Source organism: Corvus brachyrhynchos, unplaced genomic scaffold (genome assembly GCF_000691975.1).
Source record: "Corvus brachyrhynchos isolate BGI_N302 unplaced genomic scaffold, ASM69197v1 scaffold17, whole genome shotgun sequence".
NCBI classification, from domain to species: domain Eukaryota; kingdom Metazoa; phylum Chordata; class Aves; order Passeriformes; family Corvidae; genus Corvus; species Corvus brachyrhynchos.
The window spans coordinates 9,376,991-9,400,468 of NW_008240046.1; the positions used below are offsets into that span (position 1 = coordinate 9,376,991).

Consider the following 23,478-nt stretch of genomic DNA (forward strand, 5'->3'; position numbering starts at 1 on the left):
AGCTTCTATGAGGGTGCATCATAGAATGGTTTGCTATTTTCAGTGTGTGGATGAAATTGTGCTTTAAGTCTGTTACAAAAAATGCAGCCTTTTGCAAAATAATACTTGAAATAGTACCCATTAATTCAAAATAGTTCGAAGATGCAAAATGCATGGAGATAAATGGGAACAAGAGTCCTCTCAAAAAGTGGAGTATCTGAATTTCCCAGAACTACTGTTTCATCACAAGTGAAAGGTAGATAAAGAATAATGATGGCATCAAGATGAACTGAGTTTCGTCTTGTTTTGTCTTGTAATAAAAATGGTTCAGCTTTAATATAGCAGGTTTAACAGAACAGTGCACTACAGATACTGCTTAAGAATTTACAGCATTCCTTTGATGTTGTCTGACTGCCCTCTTCAGGATGGCAACGAATATGTTAGTCTGCTTAGTGATACTATCTGTTTCTAGAAATAACCAATCTAATGCCTAAATTGCCTTTTTTTTTTTTTTTTTTTGATTGCAAACTGCACATTGAGTAAGGGTGTTAGGTAGCAAATCTTACCGAGTCAGGTAATGAGGGCGAAAGTTGAATTTTGTTGTGCTTCATGTTATTATTTAATTCTTTGCGGGAGAAAGAGATGATAAATTTTCATTTTAAGTCTTGGGGTTGTATGATATATTTTTTCATGTACAGTGGATTTCTTTATACTACACAGCTGTGCTGGAGTTTGTATGTAATATGTTTCATGTCTAAGGTTGATCTCAGTTATGAAGAAATGGGGAAAGTCTTATGGTATCTGTGATCTTGTAATGCTTTTCCCCTTCTTTCTCTTATATATGTTTAGTGCAGAGTTTCTCTTGCAACAAACAAATTTTTGCATTTACAACTTCTAAATAGTGTTCTGCACCATGAAACACATAGAACTGTTTTTCTAGAAACACTGTTTTGAGAAAAGCTGCAGAACACATGTATTTATACTACTTCTGTATCTTACCATATGCAAAGATGAGTTGTCAAGTGGTAAAACCGTCGTTTGGACTCTACAGTGGATATAATTAAACAGTAATATGGAAATTAGCAAAGGAGTCTGTCTAAATCAGAAAGTACTGCGAGCATTCTTTCATTTTGTTTTTTTTTCCCCCTGAATTTTTGTTGGTATAGATTTGTCCTGTGGAAGAACCTGTGTTTTTATGGCTTTAGAGGGTGCCTCTGCTGGTATTACTCACCTGGAATTCCTTTTGTCTTTGCCTTCCTCTTGGTGCAATCAGGGCAAAGTTGTTTGTTTTGGTTTGTGTTCTCTTTGTTGGGTTTTTTGTTGGGTTTTTTGGTTGGTTGGTTTTTGTTTGTTGTTTTGTTTTTTTGTTTAGGAGGCTATTTAGCAGCATATCACCTTCTAGTGATGATAGGAAAGCTTACTTATGTGTTTTACAAAATTACCACATTTAAAACAACTTTTAGAGAAGTAATCTGGAGTTTATTATGCTGCTTACAAGCCTACTGTTTATTCAGTTAGGATCATTTCCCGAGTGCTTAGCAGTTTCTTCAGCTCTCTTTTAGCTCTGCTATTTTAGGAGCATACTGCTTTCACAGTTCTGTGTTATTTGTCCCCTGGTTTCAGAATTCCTTATGTGTAGCTGTTTCTAGCAAGTATATCCTGATAGCACACTCAAGGGCCACATAAACATATCCTTGCATGGATCTGTTAGCAGATTTATTTGACATTTGCCACTAAGACCAGTCCCATTTATTGAGACTTTTAAGTATGGAAAACATTACTTTTTCTTAATATCATTTTGGGATTTCTCTTGTATAGTTTAACTTTACACATTTCTAATTTTGGAGATGACAGGTTAGAAACAAAAGTTGCAAAAATAAGCTGAAACTTTTAAATTGATAGTATGGATGTTGAGAATGGTACTGCAAATGCGATTTATCTAACCATTGCAGCTGATTGTAGAATATTTTTGCAAGTGAATGGCATATGGATGTACATTTGTTTCTTCTCCTTAACAGGCAAGCTAATGAGGAATATCAAGTGCTGGCTAATTCATGGCGCTATTCATCTGCTTTTTCAAACAAACTGTTTTTCACAATAGTGGATTATGATGAAGGAGCAGATGTTTTTCAGCAGGTAAATGTTGAATACTGTAAAGCATTGTTAATTTTCAGAACTGCATGTCAGTTTTTCAAATGACACAAGATAAATTATTTTCTGTATGGAGGTGTGTACCTCTGTTTTGTATACAATTTCCTCCTGGTTAAAACCACACCAGTTTCTGTGACATCAGTGAAGACAAACTCTACTAGTAACCACTTGCAGTATTTTCCAAGTGTAGTTTATAATGTTTGTTTATAGATTGCATTATATATGTATATGCAGCCTTTTTTTCTAAGCAATTGTTTAGGCCATTTTTTAGAATTAAACACATTGTAAATAACATTTTCATTTAAAGATTTCCTTTATTTTCTCTTTAAGGAAAAAAAGCTCTTTAGTAAAAGAGCCTTTTAATTGCTTTTATGTAACACAATAAATATTCTTCAGCTTCAATAATATTTAGTCTGAAAGTTCTTCAGGGGAAAGAGAAGAGACAGTTTTGCATTTTATATATGGGCTAAGAAGAGTGAAATTTGCAGAATAGTTTAAGGTCTCCTCTGAAATTGAGAAGTCTAGGAAAAAGGCATCCCTTGAAAATGAATACTAAATACTGACATGCTTATCTTTGATATTTATCCATTGATTGAAGCTAAAAATGCAGATTAAGAAAAGTGAAAAACTTCAAAGTTATCTGCGTATTTTAAATACCTTTTGGTGAAGTGTGTGACTTAAAATGTTCAAGGGAAAAGATTAATATGTATTTTTAAAATACTTATTTTAAAAAGTTAATGTGTTTAATAAATATTTTTACTTCCAATTGAAATATTAGAATGCATTGTGTAAAGAATGGTTATTAGTGACTTAAGATTTTGCTTTAAAAATTAAAGATTTTTTTGCTATAAAAATTAAAGACTTTATAAAAATTTGTGTTATTGTAACCTGCATAGATATAATAATCCAAAATAGTTTGTTTGATCTTGCCTTAAGCCAATCAACACATTAGAAGAGTCCAGTTCAGCTTATTCCTTGTGTAACGGGGCAAAAATTCAGTTTATTTCAAATGGCATGCATTTAAAGTCATGTTTACCTTTAGACAAAATTAAGCATAAACATGTAAGAGGTTTTTTGAAGAGACAAAGTGTTAAGAATAAGTTATATTGTTTTAAGGTGGATTTGAGGGAAATGCAGTTCTGACTTCACATTTATGTGTGCAAAGTCATGTAGTACTGATGCCATAGCAAAAACACCCCAAAAGTACACTATCCCAAAAGTAGTGGTTTTGATTTTTTCAGCTTTTGCCATGTTTATGGAGAAATGATAAAACCGTTCCAGATCAGCTTTCTCCAAACTCTATACAATGTCCAAATGTTTCTGTATCTTATAAAATATTTTATTTAACTATTTCACAACATGTGTCAGCCTTTTTTGGAAAAAAAATTATTTCCAAATCATTTCAGTAAAGAAGAGGGCTATTTTTTTTGCTTAGATGGAAAACATTTTAATAGTTGGTAATTTCTATTGATAAATTCAATATAAAGTTTTGCTGATGTTATATGAAATTCATTTTTAAGGAATGAAACAAACAAGCTTACTTTTTTATTTAAAGAGCTCCATACTGCATCACCTTTAAGTATTACATTAATTTTCATTTTTTAAAGTGTTTTATTGCATAATTTCTGAGATGGCCTGAATTTGGAGGAATCTCATATAGTGAAATTAAATTTTCCTATACCACATTGCAAAGTCGAAGCCAGAATTTCAATGTATATGTAGATCTATTTGTTTGTCACTTTTGAGGATTTTTTTATATACTGTGAATAGTTCCAGTGACATCAATACATGAATTAACAGTAATTTCTAGGGCAAGTTATGTATTTTAAGCTAGTTATCCAGCTAAAGATAAAAAAGATTCAAAAAAAGGCTAGTCACTAGTGGTTAGTCTCCTGTAGCCAGTGCAAACTATGTCAAGCTACTTTGCTCCCTTAGAATTATAACCTAATATACTTTAATAGGTTGGTTGGATGCAGGGTCTCTGTTTTACCAGTTACAGGAAAGGTCATGCAGTGTGTGAGAACTTTAAAGCATAAGATATCCTTATATAGAAAAGCTTGTGGGTGGAACACTCTGAATACTTAAACATCCTGAAGAATCTACTGGAAGGAATATTTTGAGCACTCTTTTTGGAGGACTATATATGAGGATGTTTTAAAAAATGTAATGTATGGAGGCAAGTAATATTTTTATGCTAATTAGATTTGTGTTATTGATGGTATTGTGGTGGTGTATTTTGAGAATAGAGTTATTGATTTTTTCCCTCTGTTTTTCCTGGTTTTGTAGCTGAATATGAACTCTGCTCCGACTTTCATGCATTTTCCTCCAAAAGGTAAACCCAAGAGAGCTGACACGTTTGACCTGCAGAGAATCGGATTTGCAGCTGAACAGCTAGCTAAATGGATAGCTGACAGAACAGATGTTCATGTAAGTCTTTCGATAGTTTTAAAAGCTGATGGCAAATGTATCTTTGTGGTTTGAGACAGGCTGATGGTAAATTCCATCTTTCCTAAATGACTTTTTTTTGTCAAATGAAGGTTCTACAACACATTAAAAAATAACATTCTTGGTACTTGTAAAAACTTCTGCAATCTGTCCATTCTCGCTTTGTTAAATTTTATGTAGTCTTATTCTGGATAAAAACAAGCAATAATAAATAGTTGTTAATAAATTAAATGTGCTTTGCAAAACTGGATACAAAACACTTAGATCCAAAGGTAGCTGCTTTTAATTCAGACACAACCTGAAAATCTGTTGCAGAAATAATGTTTCAGGTTGCAAAGTTCAAAATTAAAAATGAACGTTTTTCAAAGTATGTGCCTATTAAAGTAGTATTTTTTCTGACTGAAACTGACTGACTCTGAAACCATTATGTTTATATGGAAGATGTTTATGCTCCATTATGTTTATATGGAAGATGATCTGTATGTAAGCATTTATTAAAATCTACATTTGCATTTTTCCTTCCAGATTAGAGTGTTCAGGCCTCCTAACTATTCTGGTACTATTGCACTGGCTCTTCTGGTATCTCTTGTTGGTGGCTTGTTATATCTGCGAAGAAATAATCTAGAGTTCATCTATAACAAAACTGGTTGGGCCATGGCAGCTCTGGTATGCAGATTTTCCTTACTAATATGCTTTTTATTAATTTCTTATCTTAGCATATATGTTTTCAAAACTTGCACAGTAAATTAAAAACCATTGCATTAGTAAATTGTTCAGGATGATACTGTCAGAAAAAGATGCATAATCCAGATTTTGGGTCTAATTCTCATAAGCAGTGAGTATCAGTTATGATGAGTGACTCACTGAAAATTAGCAAATTCTCTGATAGCTGCAGTTTTTTATTTGAGCTTTAATATGAAAATCTTTCCAATAATTGTTACTGATGTTTACAGCTGTGGTTCAACTTGCCCTCGTTTGATAAAATCCAAAATGTTGATTGGATGGTTTAGTGTAGATATTGATGTCAGACTGTATCACTTTAGGGTAATGACAGGTTGAGAAAAAAACAAAGGCTTTATATGTTTGTAAGACAATGATAAAAGATCTGAGAAACAAAGGCAAAGGGGGAATTCTTTCCAAAACTGGTTTCAGTAGTACTGACCTTAACAATCTACTGTTAACCTAAATGAGAATAGGATGATCTTAGTGTTAGCTCTGAGGAAAGACTAAGTCTAGCCAAGTCTGTTTGAAATATTAGTCAGCTAAATCCCCAAAACTATAAATAATGTATTAAGCTTTAATTTGCTTAATAGTCAATTGCAGTGTGTTTATTTACATGGTAGTTTTCAAATAACTGAGTAGACTGATGAAAAATGTGGGATGTGCAACTTAGCTGTCTCAGTTTTAAACGGGATAGTCTTCAAGGATGGTAGATGCTGGTTCTAGTGTATCAACAAGCACTCATTACTCTGGCATCGTTGTGACTGACAGAAGAGAAAAAATTCTGAGGAGAAGCATCTAAGGCTTAATTTTCATAGAGACATGGCATCAGAAATATGGTTATCAACACTAGAATAGTGTCTGTAACTATTGAGTCCTAGCCAATATTTTACTGCACTAGTAGTTATATTAATTGAGAACAGAACTACTTAGAAATTAATCCACATGTTTTTTACAATATAAACAAAGTTCTTATTCTCTTGCCATTTAAATAATTATTTATTGCCTTGATCATTTTAAAGGCTTTTTTTCAACTTGTATCAATATGATGTAACCTTTCTTGAAAGAACATGGCTAGGATTGTAGATGGAATGTGAGTTTTCTTTGTACATCAGGATCACATTTTATTTCTCATCTAGTCTCCCTTCCCCAAGAAAGCTTGCACCAGGTGGTCTTTTGAGATCTCTTTCAACCTGTGCTATTCTATTGTTCTGTGTATTTTAGTTCTGCTAGACTTAGAACTAAAACTGGTTTTTCCTTTTCAAAGCCATATCATACTACTGGTTTGCTATTCTGCTCTGATTGAACAATATGAGAAGATACCTTCTTTTTGTGATACTGTGAGCTGGTGGGCCTTTGGCAGCCTATATCTGGATATCCAGATGACCTCAGTTAATGACCAGAATTTGTTATGATTCATAGAAGAAAATGGACAGTCACTTATAATCATTCTATTCAATATTGTGTAGTTATGATTCTCTTACATAGTGCTTTTTTTCTACCAGTAAAACTTAGAGCTTCTTTTTTGAGAAAAGCTCATTAAAAGGAAAAATTGGTAGGTTGGTGTCTAGTTAAGGAGAGAAAGTAATGCATAGGAAAATGCTTTTTATGAAGGGTATAAATAAGTAATAACTATTTAATTCTAAATCATTATATTTTTCATGAGTATTTTTTCCTTTTTGAACTTTCAAGACCATATTAAACAGAGAAGGTCTGGCAAGATGTATAAAAACTACAGAAAGCCCATGTTTTCAACAGAAGTATTGACAATTATTTTGTTCCTTATTGGCAGTTGTTTTTTCAGAGGCTATAGAACTGAGAAAGCACAAAAGCACTTTTCTAAAAGCCATAGGTTTGGGGTTTAAATGCTTTTTGGGAGATGGTGTATGCTAGGTATCTAATATTCATTAAGCATACTGAAAATAACATCTTTTAATTTCAACTGAAACTTTTTCATAGTGATTGTAGGATTCAGTGACTGAAAACTGTGTCGTTGCAAACAGAGAACTATCATTATCTTTTTCTTTTTTTTTTAGAGCTGCTCAGTTTGCTTTGAACAGTTTTTATGTTCCCAAATGTTAAAAAAAAAAAAGTGGATACTTTTTATTTAAATGAAAAACAGATGGTGCCACTCTGCCTGATTGAATGACCTATTGCTAAAAATGAGAAGAAAATTCTCAGCATAAAGCGCCTGTGCTGTTTTAACAGAGGATCCCAGAAATGTTAATTTGATAACTCCATTGATATAAAAATGTTGTCTCATAGACAATATTTCCAGTAGTGGTTTAGAAGAATATTTAGGAATGCAATTTTTAATGATTCATCTAATACTTTTGATAGACTTGCAGAAACAAGACCACAGGTTTCATGTCACACGTTGATTCCAATGCCAGCTCACACAAGACCATTGAATTGGTTTTGTCCTCAGCATTAGATTGCGCAACAGCAACATTTGTGGTTTCATCCCCTCATTGAAGCACTGCAGGCTCTGGTAATATCTTGTATGCCTTAGGCATTTTCACTTGCAACATTACCCAGAAGATTTTTAGAATGGCAAACCAGGATGGCTGAGTCACAGTACATAATATCCCAAAAGATGTCTTTTGAAATCACATGCAAAATTTATCCCCTAGATTATCTTGGACTTTAATTCAAATTCTGCTATTCATCTATGGATATTTTTCCCTCTGACATGCCAACACAAAAATGAGGAAGGACTTCAGTTGTTAGATAGTTGCAGAGTCCTGTCCTTTTATGCTGATAACAGGAAGCAATTCAGACTCTCTTCAGGACTTTTCATTTCTTAAGCAGAGAGAAGAAAAGGTCAGATGGTATAAACTAAGCAAGCTTCTAACAGTTTAGATAAGGAATTGCTTCATTTTGGACAACAGTACGTGTGCTGAGAGTTTCTGTTCTGTTGGCTAGAATGTCTTTTGATAGCATTTTCTTTGCCACTGTTGTTTTCTGCATGTAATTTTCAGTTTTACTTTATGGGTATATTTCAGATTTGCCTACATACCTGTGGAATCAGGAAAGACAAAATCTGTGCTGAGATTAGACGGCAGCTGCCTAGGAGTTAACTCTATTGGGCAAAATATGACAGGTCACTTGAATGAGGAGACAAAGCCTGTGTACTGTTCTCATAACAGTTAATGGGTATGAGAAGTGTGTACTGTATTGATACAGTCCCCAGTATTTACACCACATAATACATTCATCATCAGTTATTGGTCCAAAGGAGCTTGGAGAGTATTATGCCTACTAGTGACTTTTTCAGCCCTTTCTGGAAATGAGGATAAAAAAATTAATGTGCTTTTTTCAAAGATACACATAGAAAAACTCAGGTTCCTCTGTGTGACTAGGTAGGCATCTCAAAAGAACATCAATAAATTCTGATTTTTAATTTCCTTTTCTTCCTGTAGGCAGAGGTTTTAGAGATGCACATTTAAAGATACAGAAATACATTCTCTTTGCTTCTGTGTTGTACTCTGTCCTTTAACTGTATATCTTTTATTGGAGAGTCTAGTAAGTGACGGATTTAGAAATGGAGTACAGATCTCATAGCATGAGAACCTTCCTTGAGTACAAAAGCAAGGCTAAACTGGATAAGAAAGGATTACATTTCTTTAAAACAATAATTCTGAAATGGTTAGAATTTACATATACAGAACAATATAGAAATTAAGTGTAGAACTAGCTGTCATGTGTCCACTTTTTATTGAACCTATGCTTGAATTTAACAATAGTCATAAATTAAACTAAAATTTCATTATTTTTCTTACACTACAAAGTGTTTTCCATGTTCTTGGGTCTAACTTGCAAAGAAATCTAATTATTGGTTTTGTATAGGAAGCTTTTCTTCAAAATCATTCCAAATGGCTTTTTTAAGTCTCTGGCAATTTTGTTTAATGAACTAGCAGACAGTGTTAAACAAAACTTAGGCCTTTGAGAAAGGGATGTATTAAACCCAAATAAATAATTTGACAAAGTTTTCAAGACCAAGAACGGTTGAGAAATTCTGTTGATTGTGTCTTGCTAGCATTTCAGTTATCTTACATCTGTTCTTAGGAACCTTGTGATTTGCACACAGATGCACCACAGATGAGCTTAAAGCAGTCTTCCCCTTAGTGAAACGAAGGATGGAAGCCATCAAGAAAGCATCACTTGTCATTTGTTAACAAGGTCCTGCAGCAGATCCATCTACACATAGAGTGTATTCTCCTAGGACTGGTAATAGGGGTGGACTTAATTGCCACTGAAAAAATCTTGTGGGCATTTGGTTTTGGAACCATACTATGTTGTAGCAAATCATTGCTCATTTCGTCTCTATGCTACACCAGCCAGTACACCAGTATTTGGCTACAGAGCCAAATAATCAGCTTGCTTTTATCATTTAGCTGCAGAATGAGCTACCTAAATCTGGAAGCTCTTAAAATAGCTTAATCCCTGAAAAAAACCCTGAACTCTGTTGATAAATCAGGTGGCATGCAGCAGTTAGTGCTGTTCTTGGAGTTTGACAAGGAGAAAGAAAGGAGCAGATGGATGAAAGGTGTTTCTGTAGTATTCCTCTCTGTAGAACTGTTGAAATACAGACTCTACTATGGAAAAGTGGCATTGTGCTCAGAGATAAGTGCCTCAGCTTGAACCTTCTCCTTTACTGCAGTTTTCATCCTTTGAACTTTGGCAAGATCCAAGAAAACTACAGAAAGGGGCCACTTCTCTGCATATGAGAGTTAATACAAACTCATTAACAAATTGATTATTTGTAGGAATTAACTTGGCAAAGTTCCTAACTGGGAAAAATCAACTCACAGTAATGGTTAGTGAACTCTGTGTGTTGGACACCTTTGGATCCCAAAGCATGGGATCCTATGGAAGCTTTGCCTTATGGAATGGTAAGCATTGTGTATCAGTGTGATGAATTATAAAAGCATGCATCTGTTCTACAAATAATGGTGTGTATTTTACAAACAGTAGAAGGCTGTATTTTCCAATGGTTGTTTTTTCACACAGGTGATTGTAATTGGAGAATATAGGCACAGCAAAATAAGTTTGAATGTCAAGCACTATCTGTAGCATACTAAATTCTTGCTTGAGGAATATGATGAAAATGTTCTGTTCTTAGGATGCTTAGAATAGGTGAAGATTGTAAGAGTACAAGGGAGAAGCTGGAAAATGTATTTTGGCTGCTGAAAAAGTAATTTTGAAAAACACCAGAAAGGAACATGATGGAAGGAAATCATGGCAGATCCAGTGTGTGGTAGACCAAACTAGTTTTTTTGGTCATTAACAGTCTGAACTGAAAGACTATGAAAGATGCCTCCAGGTTAAATAACCATATTGTTGAGTCCATGCTTTTCAGTTATGTTTATACATGACATTTTCTTCTCCCCACTATTGTATCTTCTAGATATTTTTTTGTTAGATATTTTACTGTCTCACAGTGTGGTATTTAAAGCAAGCATTAAAGATCTTCTGTAATTTGGGAGATTTATCCTTTATAAAATATATGACTATATATAAAATGGAGTATAGCCTTTTTGATCTTTCAGTATGGAAGCAGTTTGGCCCTAGGGAATATACATTACAAACAGTAATTTAAAAATGAGAAAAATTGCTTCTCATAGAAAACACACTTTCAGAGAGGCGCAGTTTGTGTACTCTATGCATCTGTTATCTTTCAATGTTTTACTTCTCAGGTAATTTTTTGCCTTTCTAGATATCCTGCACCTTACTTTTGTTACCCATATTTTCAATTTTCTACACTTTTGTGCTTTCACATAAGCTATCTATTATGTGATTCATCACCAAAAGTGCAGTAAAAATTTCTCTGCTAAAGCAATCTGCAAGGTATAGAAATAACTATGTTATTCTTTTCCCAGTAATGTCACTGTATACTCTTCATTTTGTTGCACATCATTAATTAAAACACAATTCATTTGCTAGCAATCACTGTGTGTCTTCATCTGCCATATTAATTATTATGCTGTTACATTCCAAATCCTGTTAAAAGCAAAATGAAACACATTTTATATTAAAACTAAGAACCTGGTTTTAGTGTAATTAAAATACTAAAACTACAAGAAAGAGTTACAATTAAACCATGTATGAAAAGGTATCTTTTCTTACAAAATTTCTTTTCTTTTCTTTTCTCTGCAAGAGAAGTCTCAATAACATCACCACAATTAAATTGTTCTGCATGTACTTCTGTTTTCGGCAAGCTCCCATGTGTGTGTTTCTTTATTCACTATTGTAATATTGATAGGCTTGGGATCTCCAGTGTAATCCTGTGCATCCTTTCTTGTCATTCCATACTGATACATTGCAGCCTATGTTTACACTTTGGTTGTCTCTGCTGTCATCTCATGACTGTACTATATCAATATGTTGGTTATATCTATTTCATCCTAAACAGAATAGGGGAAAAAAAATTAATATGCCATGCAAAGATAAGCAAATATAATGTAAACTAGATATAGTCACCTGGTCTTTGGAAAAATTGCTGTTTCAGCTAAATAAGTAAAACCCCCTCAACGACTACTAAACAACAACAACAAAAAAACCCAACCAAACAAAAAACCCACCCAAACCCCAAATGAAAACAAAACCCAAAACCAGGAAAGCCAAGACAGGTTTTAATAAAGCTTGACAAGATTCAGTTGTAAGTCCTTGCAAAATATGTTCGTATTTCTAGAGGTGGCAATGCTGCATTTACAGGGATACACATCTACACTAGTTTATATTTACTTCACAAACATGTTACTAAACATTCTTTAAAGAAAATGCTCCAAAGGGTTTTAGTAAACCCTGGTTTAGTCAGTCACTGTGGTATGAATTTTTACATTCATGATCCATCTGCCTATGCCTGTATGGCTTTACTATGCTATTGGGAATATTGACGTACAGTAAAAATGAGCATGTATGTAATTGTACTTAAATTGTAGTTTTTGTAAGGATTATCTGTAGATAAAACAGAAGACATATTTAGATGATACAGGTTTCCTGTTTCTCTCACTTGGTAATCAAAAGATACTATATTTTCCTCTTTAAAATAGTCTTAATAAGTCCTGGTATGACTGGTGTTTGTCATGTATTCTCTACCGTATGATCTTCTACAATAATTAAGGTCTGTTTTTACAGTTGTCATGCATCCCTAACCTAACTTCACGCTTTTTCTGTAGGGAATTTCCAACTTTTTCAACAATTCAACCATTGCTATTTGTTATAGCTAAAATGAATCACAGTCATATAGGATGAGAATTTCATAAAATAGGACAGATTTTTCTTTAATAACTGGGTTTTTTTCTATTACTTTATATATAATTTCAGACACCTGAAAGCAAAAAGGTAAGATAAATATATAGGATTTAGAGGCAGAAATATTTTTGTGGAAGGTTGTATAAATCTTGAATACTCGTTTCCAGAGCATTTGCAATGAATGCCTTCTACTGCTGCAAGTGCCTGTTGTCATGTAGATATGTAAATGTGGTGCATAAATTTAGGATTATTTCAAGTGAGATTTGGAAAATCTGTCTTGAGCTGACTCATTTTCAGAATGGCAGAAGTAATTAAGAATTTTATGAAAGCAATGCATCTGAAGATACTATCCTAAAATTCAAATAGGCATAGATACTGTGTCTGTTTAGTGAAAAAAATTATATATCTAAAGCAAGAATAACCATCAAAATGGTTTTCTGTTCAGTCCCTCACAGTAAATTAGCGAATATATTGTTTTTCTATTTTTTCTAGTGTGTTGTATTTGCTATGACATCTGGTCAGATGTGGAATCACATCCGTGGACCACCGTATGCACATAAAAATCCTCAGAATGGACAAGTGGTGAGTTAATTATTTTAATTTTATTTTGAGGAGAAACGATGTGTAGACAGTCACTTGCTACAGTGAGCCTACCCACTGCAAATAATTGCAGTTCCATAGGTCAGTATGACAGTCTGTCAGAGTCTTAAATCTAGTTGCAAGCAGAGTCTGTTTGGGAATTTCAGATCTTTAGAAGGTGCCACCATCTCTGATTTGAGCATTGAAATGGACAGTTGTGTTGTTCAAACTTCTCTCTATGAGGTTCCTAGCTGTAGTGAATTTGTTAGAAAGTGTTCCATACCCCACAGTACCCACTGCCCAAAGATAAATGTAGATATTGTGTCTTTTTGTAGGGATGTGCTTCTTCCCACAGTGAAAAACAAATTTGTTTTGCTTCCTTCTTTTAGGCTGCACAAACCATTTTTCACACAAGCCTTTGCAGTTTGTAACCTCTTACCTTCCTCTCCCAATCATTTTAGTTAGAAAAGGAGATGCCAAGATGCCAAGTACTTTCATGTGCTTTGTACCATTTTCCATCATGTCTGTAAATCTTCCACTACAAATGCTTTTTCCTGTATCTCTGTGCTCCTTCAATTTAAACTCTTTATCAGCTTTACTAAGTAGTTACCATTGACTCTTGCCAAAACTACATTTATATCCTGCTACTGCTGCCTTTAAAGGATTACCTTATTTGCTTCTTCCTGCTCACAAATCAGCAAATGTTCATCAGATCTCAGAAGAATAAACTCTTTTTGCCTACTAGGAAAGTAAAAATGACCTTGACTAGTTCCAACCACTCCTTGTTATTTACCACTTTTAAAGCAATTTCTTGAGATGGAATCTAAAAACTTGCAGTGCACGTAGTGATCAGGAAGCTTTTTTTTTTTTTATGACTCATGGCCCATTGAGCTATTTTCAGCTTTGGCCATCACTAGTTATAGGAAACTGTCTTATGTCTTAAAGAAAGACTTGTTTTAAGCTCTCTTTCTGTCATATCTTAATTGGAGTAGCAAAAAATTATGGTTCGAATTCGATTACTGATCTGTGTTTTATCAGGAATGAAGCAGAATATTGATGTCATAATATGACAGGATTTCATCTGTGAACTTTGTTATTCAGAAACAGAATTAATGATACAATAAATAATCTCGATAAAACACTGTTTATGAAAATTTGGAATTTTTCATTTCCGCCTTGCAGCATTAAATTTATTACACTTTTCTATGGAGTGACAGAAAGAAGAAATATTGCATAGGAAAAGCACTGTTTGTGACAAATTAGTTTTTACCTTATCCAATTTTATACACATTGCCTGTCTTAAAGCTGTTTTGGAAGTATACCCTACATTTAATAATTTTGAAATATTCTTGAATTTGTGCTGGCTTGTCTGTGTTTTCAAAGTGTGAACTCATATCCTGTGTGTCTGAAGCGCTACTACTTTGGGAATGTTAGCACACACAGCTAAGTAATGGAAATAATGGTAAAGATAGTTTTAAATTCTAGGTACTAGTCTATTGTATTGGTCGACATACATTCTTTTTGGCTTTGATGCATTATATGACTTCAGGTAAGTTATTTGTGCCTCTAATTCAGCTGTCTCTCCTTGATCATATGTGTCAGTACTCTGACCTCTTAGGAGCTTTGTGTGTGACAGTAAGTAAAACCAGTTAGATTCTATGCATTAAAAGAAGAATAAATGCAGGATTACCAAGATCCTGCTTTAATTAAGCTATCACTGACCACTATAGTTGTAATTTAAAGCTCTAACTTTAGAAGTGTTAGAAGCTTAATAAGTATGCTATAGATCTTTACCTATTTTACACTGTGGTTTAGGATTTTTGTCTTCAAATAACACTTGAAAATTTTCCTGTTTCATTTTTCTAACACTTATATGTGTTTCTGTGAATTTGAAGCAGTAAATGTGCTTATCTAACCTTCTGTGAGATTTATTCAACCATGATAATTCACTGTAACACTTTGTGAATTTTCAGCAATTCCTGTCTTTACATCTGAATAAAATTTAACTCATCACTTTCTTTCCAATGTCTAGCATTTAGTAACAATTCCAAACCTGAATGCTAATTTTTTACAAGGATTACTTGCATGTGATACTCTGAAACTTTGTTGACAGTCTTACCACGGAAATTTCTGGTTTTAAGAGGAGGCATAGAATAGCCCACCACGCTTAATAGTTTTATTATTAAGTTCAAAATTATAGATTCTTAGTTTTTCTTATTTCATAGAAGTTAGTGGTTCAGTTCTATACTAGTCTGATATGCCACCAGACTTTGAAAGTGAGATTACTCTGTATTCATAAACTATTCTTTGCCTCAAATACCTCCTATTGTATGCTTTGTTTTGCAGTCATTTTAGATGACACTTAATTTGTTCTTAAATTCCTGGGGTTTTTCAAAAGACCAAAAGACATCTGTTTCCTTTGCTTAGACAACACTACTTACTCTTGCCAGTATCTTGTTCAAGTAGCATCACCAGTTCTTAAAACTTTTGGATTTGCATTGTATTTATGATTACCTAAGCTACTTTAACTGCATAATGGTACTCTTTGAAACTTCTAAACCATATTTTTATATTTCTGTGTGGTCTGTTCTATAAAGCTGGTGTTCCCTCTTACTGTGGTTCTTGCAGTTAGTTCCTTTATTCCCTACTGCTATCAACTGATTTCAGGTTTTGCGTCCGCATGGAAGAGCATCAGAAAGCTCTTCCAGGCTCAAAGACCTTGTAGAAAGCTGAATCCCACAGTAACATTGTTTGCTATTTCAGTTCTGGTGTAGGTTTATGAAACTGGTGCTAGTCTTCCATCTTGACACGTACTTTATTTCTGTTTTATTTCCGGAGGTCTCCATCTTTTGCCAAATAATTTTGTTAGGATTGGGCCCTTACTGACCTGTTACGCTAAAATCTGTGCCTGGTTTACTGGGACTGAGGTGGCAATTAAACATCCTATTGGTGTCTGTGTAGAAAGTCTTGTGAGAGTTCTGATTTTTACTCAGAGCTTGATCTGTATAGAGCTGGTGGTGAGAGAAGTAGAACTGGAGAAAGCAATTACATGGGTTTGAGCTTCTTGTAGAGGTGGTTCTGCTGCTGTTTAACTGACCTAATAGCAAAGAATTCTGACTAGATTTTCATCAGCTTTTAAACAAAAAGCAGCAATGGCTAAGAGAGCATTTATGTATATCTGTCTATGAGTTAGCTGCCTTTTTTATTATTTTGCATAGAAATTCTAGAATTTTTATTGTACAATATATTTAAGATTGCAACTATACAATTGTTGGAAGTTTGCTGTAAATGAGAACAAGGAAAAGGACAAGCTTGATCTAAAATGCCGAATTAACATGGTTTCCAAAGCTCATAATTTTCTTTCCTCCTCTTAAAAAAAAGTACTAGAAGTTGGAAAAGTTTTTGTGTGAAGAGGAAGATACGGTATTTTATTACCAGATATTAGATGGTTTTCCTGCGTAAGTTGATGCTTTGTGAAATGGACAATGGTATTATTTACCACTATATTAACTGGATTTTTTTATTGTCTTATATTTAAAGGGTTGTTAAAATTCCTAAAGTATAACACAAGTTATGTCCTTAGGAAGCAATTTGTATTTTAACAGATCTTTTAGATAGAACACATTGTAATATCATATTAAATACAAATATTTGTTCAACTTTAGAGTTTATTCATCCTGGTTTTTTCCCCTACTTACCTTTTGTAGTTTTATAACCACTGATCGTTACTCACTTTTCTTGGCGATACAGCTATGTAGTAATCTGTATGTTTATGAAGCTAAATGAAAGCTATATTTGACTGCTGGTATCATTTTTTCATTTGTCAATGCAAAATAAAGGTACTCTGAAAAACTTATGCTAAGAATCCTGAGATTTTTAATTTGTGCTGGTCCTCTACTGCTAAGCAGGATAAAATGTCACTTACCAAGGTTAATTCTTCTGTGGTTTCTGATATGAATCTAATTAAAATACATGGAATTGTTTCTTGAAACAGTTTTAAAGAACAACTCAACCTTTCAAGCTCAGTAAGTCACAGTAAATTCATTGTCCTTTAGCCTTCTGTGTATCTGGAAGCATGGTTGAAGTATAGTTTGTCAAGATTGTCTTTGTAATGCATGACTTTTTTAAAAGTAGCCATATTGATGGTACCAGTTTCAATACATACAAAAGTCACTTTACTGTGTGATATATTATTATGTTAGTCTTGCAGTTGGATAAAAAATTCATACAGGTTGTTATCAGTAACTAACGTAAGGTATCCAGATTGGCCTTTTACCACAGCAATATTTTGCTGCATCTGTTGCCACTAATCACAGCCATAGTACTGTCGAAAATACATCTTAATATTTTACTGTAATAGCCAATTATTTTTAATGTCATGCTGGATAGAAATGAGTAGTGCATTACTTACGAGTATTTTTAATGAAATAGCTTTCCTGTGGTTATCAAAGCTGTGAGTCTATTCAGAAACTACAAGTGCAACTACAAGTGGTAAAGGGTTTCTCAAGCCTTTAAATTACATTTCTGTCATGATTTAGTCAAAAAAGCTGTTGATTGGCAGTGTAAGGTGTAGAACTAGTATAAAACAATCTTAATTCTGTTAACAGATCAGCGCATTAACAACTGGACATCATATCTAAACTACTGTTGGGAAAATTATTAGTCTGTGTAAGCCATCTGTGCTAATTTTTGAGATTGCAAGGGTGATTGAGTCTGGCATTCTGTGTAATCTGTGTTCCTAACTTGATATTAGAAAACGGAAACCTTGCACAATATTTGGTACTCTTTTTTTATTGTGGGAAGAAGAGGTTAGAAGATGGTCAGGACAGAAGGATTGCTGAGATGAAGGAATCAGAACCTCTGTGTTCTTAAATGGTCAATTCTGGACGCACACATGCTGTAGACGTTCCCGTGGTACCATTCCATTGCCAATGCTGTTATTTTGTCTGAGTAAGGATGGAACATATTCTCAGGAAGTAAAACCAGATTTCAGACAAGTAGTCATGCAGCAAGTAGTTTATCATTATAAAATTCAATAAAATAAAAATTAAAGAGGCTGCCAGATTTTAATTGCTTCTTGTAATAACAGAAATCCAATTTTAATTGATACCACTTCCAACTGATAAACACCCCTTGTCCCCCACTCCTTGTCTTCCTTTTGCTAAGTGTAAATGGGCTCCTAGAAGCCATTTACTTTCATTTGGAAGAACTGTTTTCTGCAGAACAGCTCTTTTTTCAGAAGTGAGGGAGGCCTCAAATACATGAATTCTTGAGGTATCTGAAGACAGAATGATAATGCAGTACAGTAAAATATACTTTAAGGCAGAAAACCAGAATGACACATGGGAAAAACTGGTTCATGTTCTTCTGTTACTAATAGAGCAAGAGCCAGTTTCATAAAGCCAGCTTAAATGCCAGGCAGGAATCTAATTTTTTCTGTCTTCCTGGACTTTACTGGTTGTGGAGATGTATATGGTAGGGGCCTTATCTATTAAAATAATTTTGACTGGAAGGTAACTTTGAAAATTGTCTAGTCCAGCTGCTTGCTCAAAGGTGGTCAGGTTGCTCAGGGCTTTGTCTAAAAGAATTTTGAATGTCTCCATGGTTAGAGATTTTCTAACCTGTTCCAGTGTTTGACCACCCACTGAATTCTTTTAATTTTACCTTTTAATTTATTTTTATCTTTTGCTTTTAATTTCCCTCAGGAGCAGTCAAGGTAAATTTTATCCTTCTCTTCAGTAAAGCTGATTTAGCTGAGTTCTTAATTAGAATTTAACATTGACTTGAATAAAATTTGGGCTTAGACCAGTGGTACAGCTTTTCAGAGCTTCTGACAGCACACTTTTGCTTAAGTGACACTATGATATCACTTCAAAATCCACACTGACAACAAGAAAATAGTACACATGGAGCGTTCAGAGATTTTTCTCTGTATAGATTCTGCTCTTTCAGTAGAGCCATGCAGATGTTCTTCTTGTAACTATTAAACAATTGTTTTTTTCTAAAATCCTACAACTTTCAGACTGGGGAAGGCAGAGGAGAGGAAAGGACCATGTGTTCCGTATTGTGCAACAACATCTTTGACTATTTTGGATGGATTATTTTGTGAATCTTACCTATTCCCTGTGGAAACATAGTCTGTAGTACAAGGGTGCAGATGTTCCTTTTCCTGAAGTAAAGTTTCAGCGGTTGGGAATTGTCTTGTGAACTACTAGGAAAGTCTCAAAATATTTTCTGTCCTGCAGAGTCTTCTAGAGCTGGTGTGGTTTTATGTTGGTGAGCTCTTGCCTTTCCTTATAGTTTTGCTAGTGAGCTCTGATGCTGTCATTTCAGTGTAACAGGTTAACTTCTTATGCCTGTGAACTGTCAAAAGAAGGAACATGCATTTGAGTGTGTTAATGTAAATGAAGCAGCATACTTCAGATAGTCCTTCATGGACTAATTCATCCCTAATCTCTGGTTCAGAAAGATACCTTTTTATTGTCATTACTCATTTTTTATGGTGGTTTTTTTTTTATTGAACATAAGGAACTTCTGGTTGGGTTTTTGTCTTTGTTTTTTTTTTTTCTACAAGGCAGTAATTATTTGCTACTTGATAATTTATTAAATATAAAATGCTTTTTGTATGTTTTCATGGAAACAAAAATTATTCTGACATTTTTTTTTTGTCTAGCTCTGGTGCCAGCATTAATTCCTTTCTTTGGCTAACCTTTCATGTTAACTGACTGTTCTGAAGGAAGATTCAGTAGAAGAAGACATAAGGACTAAATTAAAAGGTAAACTAAAAGGTTTGATGGTACCTGCAGTCTGTTCTTCTGAGCCTTCAAAGGCAAGTAGGGTGATACTATATACCTCACCTATTAGATATCAAATATTTCTGTGTTCCTGGATGTTAAGTGGCAGTTTATGTGTTCTTTGGTTTTCTGTTCTTTGAATAATTCGTAAGACTTTCAAAATTGTTTTATTTATAGATGTTGCCACACAAATCTTGAAGATATATGTTGTAGTCAGGGATAAACACACATACCTTTCATTATTTTCCTAACATATTTTTTTTAAGCATTAGAAATATTCTCAAGATTAATGATGCTGCAACTAGTCCTATTTGTTCTATTCACTTTGAGACTTAAAAGAGTCCTGTTCTTGGTAGTTTCTCTTTTTTTCCCCCACTGCCTAGCAGCAAAATTGCATTAAGATTAAACAGAGTCTGAAACCTGGTGGCTAAGGAATCAGTTTTGACTTCAGCTGGTGTGCTCAGATAGACAAAACCTGTTCCTATACTAAAATTAAAATAGATTAAGCTGGTACTTGGCAAGGTTATACATATGAACAGAATGTGAAAGTAGGTGCTCTGGTAAAGGCAAGAGTTGACTGGTTCAATTGTTTTTGTAGTTGGTTGGTTAGATTGGAGCAGAGGAGGTGTTGGTATTGTTTGTGACTTTTATAACACTAGACCTATTCAAAGCAACCATGAAAATCAGCTTGAAGGAGGAACATGTGTGCATTCATTGTTCTTTTGGCACAATAATGCTTCAATAGCAGAAATAAAAATTTTTCTAGCTTTAGAACAGACAGTGAGAATCTTTCAATAAATTAAGGACCTCCTTTCCTGTTTTGCATTTTTCAGAATAATACTTTCTTTATCTAATGTTCAGTGGTTGGTGTTGTGCTTCTGTTTATTGTAATGATTGTAATTATAAAAGAAATTGAATGTGTGTATATATATACTTTCATCTTCTGAATAGTCATTGTAAAATATCCTGGAAATCTAAAGCTATTTTGCAGATTCTAAAAAATTTGTGTTATCAGAAATGCCATACAACATGTGTTAGTACTATTAAAGCTTTCTGCTCTTCTGTTATGTCCAAAGGACAAGTGCAATCCACACCATTGGGATTCTGTTCTAAACTATTGGGTGAGAAATTTGATTTATATTAGTTCAAATTAGATCTTGCTCAAGAATAGCTTACATGGCTGTTACATTATAAATACTTATATTTAGAAGCAGACATTGTTAAGTTAATGGTTATGCTATGTAAGTGGCAAGCAGTGTTTCTCCAAAAAGTCACCAAAAATGTTTGTAAGGCAATTATTGTTTTCAGACTGGTTTGTCCTTATTCTTGGAGTATGAGGAGGACATAATTCAACTTCTACCCTGTCTTCTGGTCAGCATTCAAACTTTTTTTATGTACACATTGTTGAGAAGCAAGTTCACAAAAGGAGTAGGCTTTACACAAGCTTTAGAACAAGGAATTATTTTTGTTTCACAGTAGCCTTTAGACACACATACTTCTGTCTGTCACTTAAAAAGCCATTGCAAAATTATAGCCCGTCTTAGGAGAGTTTGCTCATGCATAACATAGCTGTGATTGATCTGCTCTTTAGAGGTTTTAAAGGCATCCTGTGTCAAGCTAATATTATGCACATAAGTGTATTGAGGAGCAGATTTTATGTGCATCACCTACTCCTGGTATTCAGTAATCACAGAATCAAACTTTCATATTTATTTGAAATAGACTGTAGTTCTTCTGTATGTGTTTGTACTGAAAAAGGAGGCGTTTTTCACTGTTCCCCATAAAAGTCTATCATTAATATTTAAACCAAAGCTATTAAAGGTTGTGGCACTTTAACTTCAGGTAGAGTGCAAATTAAAAAGAGTTCTTTACTGACAGTCTGCAAGCCTAGCTTTTGAGCAGTAAACAAAAGCATGAAATAATCTTTGGGGCCACTTAGCATAGCAAAATGCTCTAGATGAAATAAAAATAGCACTACCATTTAAAAGAAGGAAGCTGTCTGCATTTACCAGTTTCTCACACTTCTAATATGGGTCAATGGAATGAAAGAAGAATTTATGATTTTTTTTTTTTATAGTCAGTGTTCTAAAAAACATTTCAAAGAAAAAAAATTTATTCCATAGTTCATATTAACCAGAGTAAGCCCTGTTAGATATATAAAAGTAGGAATTTTTCCACAATTTTCTGTGTGGCTAAATACTAGAGTCATTGAAAAAAACAACTTTAAGAGTAGTTCTATTATTGATGTTTTATTTGTTTGTAGACAGAGAACACTTAAATCAGTGGTATAATGGCTTAATAAATACTATCTGCTCTTGTCCAGTACTGTCATTTAAGATATTCTTAATGCTGGAAATGAGGAAATTACCAAAAGGAGGGGGGGGAAGTGGCTTATTTGGAATGTAATTTCCCTGCTGCTGTTAAAAGCAGTACAACATAGTAATACCTATAGCTGTTTCGCATGGCCCTGTAAAGAACTGGATGTGCATCTAGCTAGAAGCGTGCTACAGTAAATGGAGATAATGCAAGCATTGGATCAGCTGCACAATTTAATAACAGATTTTTAGAATTGATTTAAGATCAAAATTGAATTAAAATTATGCCATTAGTCATTTAAAATCCCAGTAATTATTCACTCACGTTATCACTAATTAGCTCTGGAAAACACAGAACCACAAGTCTGTGATGTGAACGTATGTGCCACTTCATGTATTGGTCACATAGACCTGTGTTCTACTGTCTTGTTCCTGTCCTTTAAAACCCACTAGATCAAATTCAGGTCTACAAATATTTTGCAAAACTTGAGTAACTGCAAAAATAAAAACAGTACAAAGACTTTAATTTGTATTTTTTCTTGCTTCTTTTCCTGTTTGTTTAATTTGAAAATTTCCTAACTCTGCTAAAACATTGGAAAGCTTCATTTAGTGAAGAACAAACAATTGAAATCCCTCCAACAAGTTTCTTTAAAGCAGAGAAAAAAATTTTAGGAGGAGCAGGTTAAAGACACATTCAAACCACTCTTACTCAGAGGATTATTTTCTGTATAAATTGAACATCTATGTTCTGAATATGCTGTCTTCCAAAAAAGACAGTGTATATAACACAGGGCAAAACGCATCCTGAAAATAGACAGTGAAGCTGAAATAGTAAATACAGAACAGCAGTTTGAAAAAGAAAAGGATAACTGGGGAGAAAAACCAACAAAAACCAAAAAGCAGAAATAACTTCCAGCAGAATCCTGGATGTTATTGGTATAGGTGACAAGTACACGTCTCTTGATTTATTTAATAAGCGTCTGTTCAGTTGGGTTATTAACATGAATACCAAGCTAACAAATTCAGTCCATATGCATAATATTAGTTTGTTTTCCTTCTCTTTTGCCATTTTTTTTTTCATTCAGTCATCTACACCATATTATATAGCTGTGATCTTGAATATACCTTTAATGCCTAATTAATTGTGCATGAGTATGCAGTAGCAGGAGGGCCCTTACGCATTGTCCAGTCATGGGCAAATATATCTTATCCAAGTATTTGACTTAAGGTTTTGCTCC

At 33.9% G+C, this 23,478-nt stretch overlaps 1 protein-coding gene across 1 annotated transcript in view; it reads left to right on the forward strand.

Annotated features, from left to right (window-relative positions):
• The window catches only part of TUSC3 (tumor suppressor candidate 3), an 81,909-nt gene that overhangs the window by 12,910 nt on the left and 45,521 nt on the right, over nucleotides 1-23,478 (forward strand). Inside the window, exons 3-6 of the mRNA XM_017744632.1 lie at nucleotides 1,998-2,115; nucleotides 4,417-4,557; nucleotides 5,101-5,241; nucleotides 13,045-13,134. Of these exons, the coding sequence (XP_017600121.1) occupies nucleotides 1,998-2,115; nucleotides 4,417-4,557; nucleotides 5,101-5,241; nucleotides 13,045-13,134 (490 nt within the window). The remainder of the gene's footprint in view (nucleotides 1-1,997; nucleotides 2,116-4,416; nucleotides 4,558-5,100; nucleotides 5,242-13,044; nucleotides 13,135-23,478) is intronic.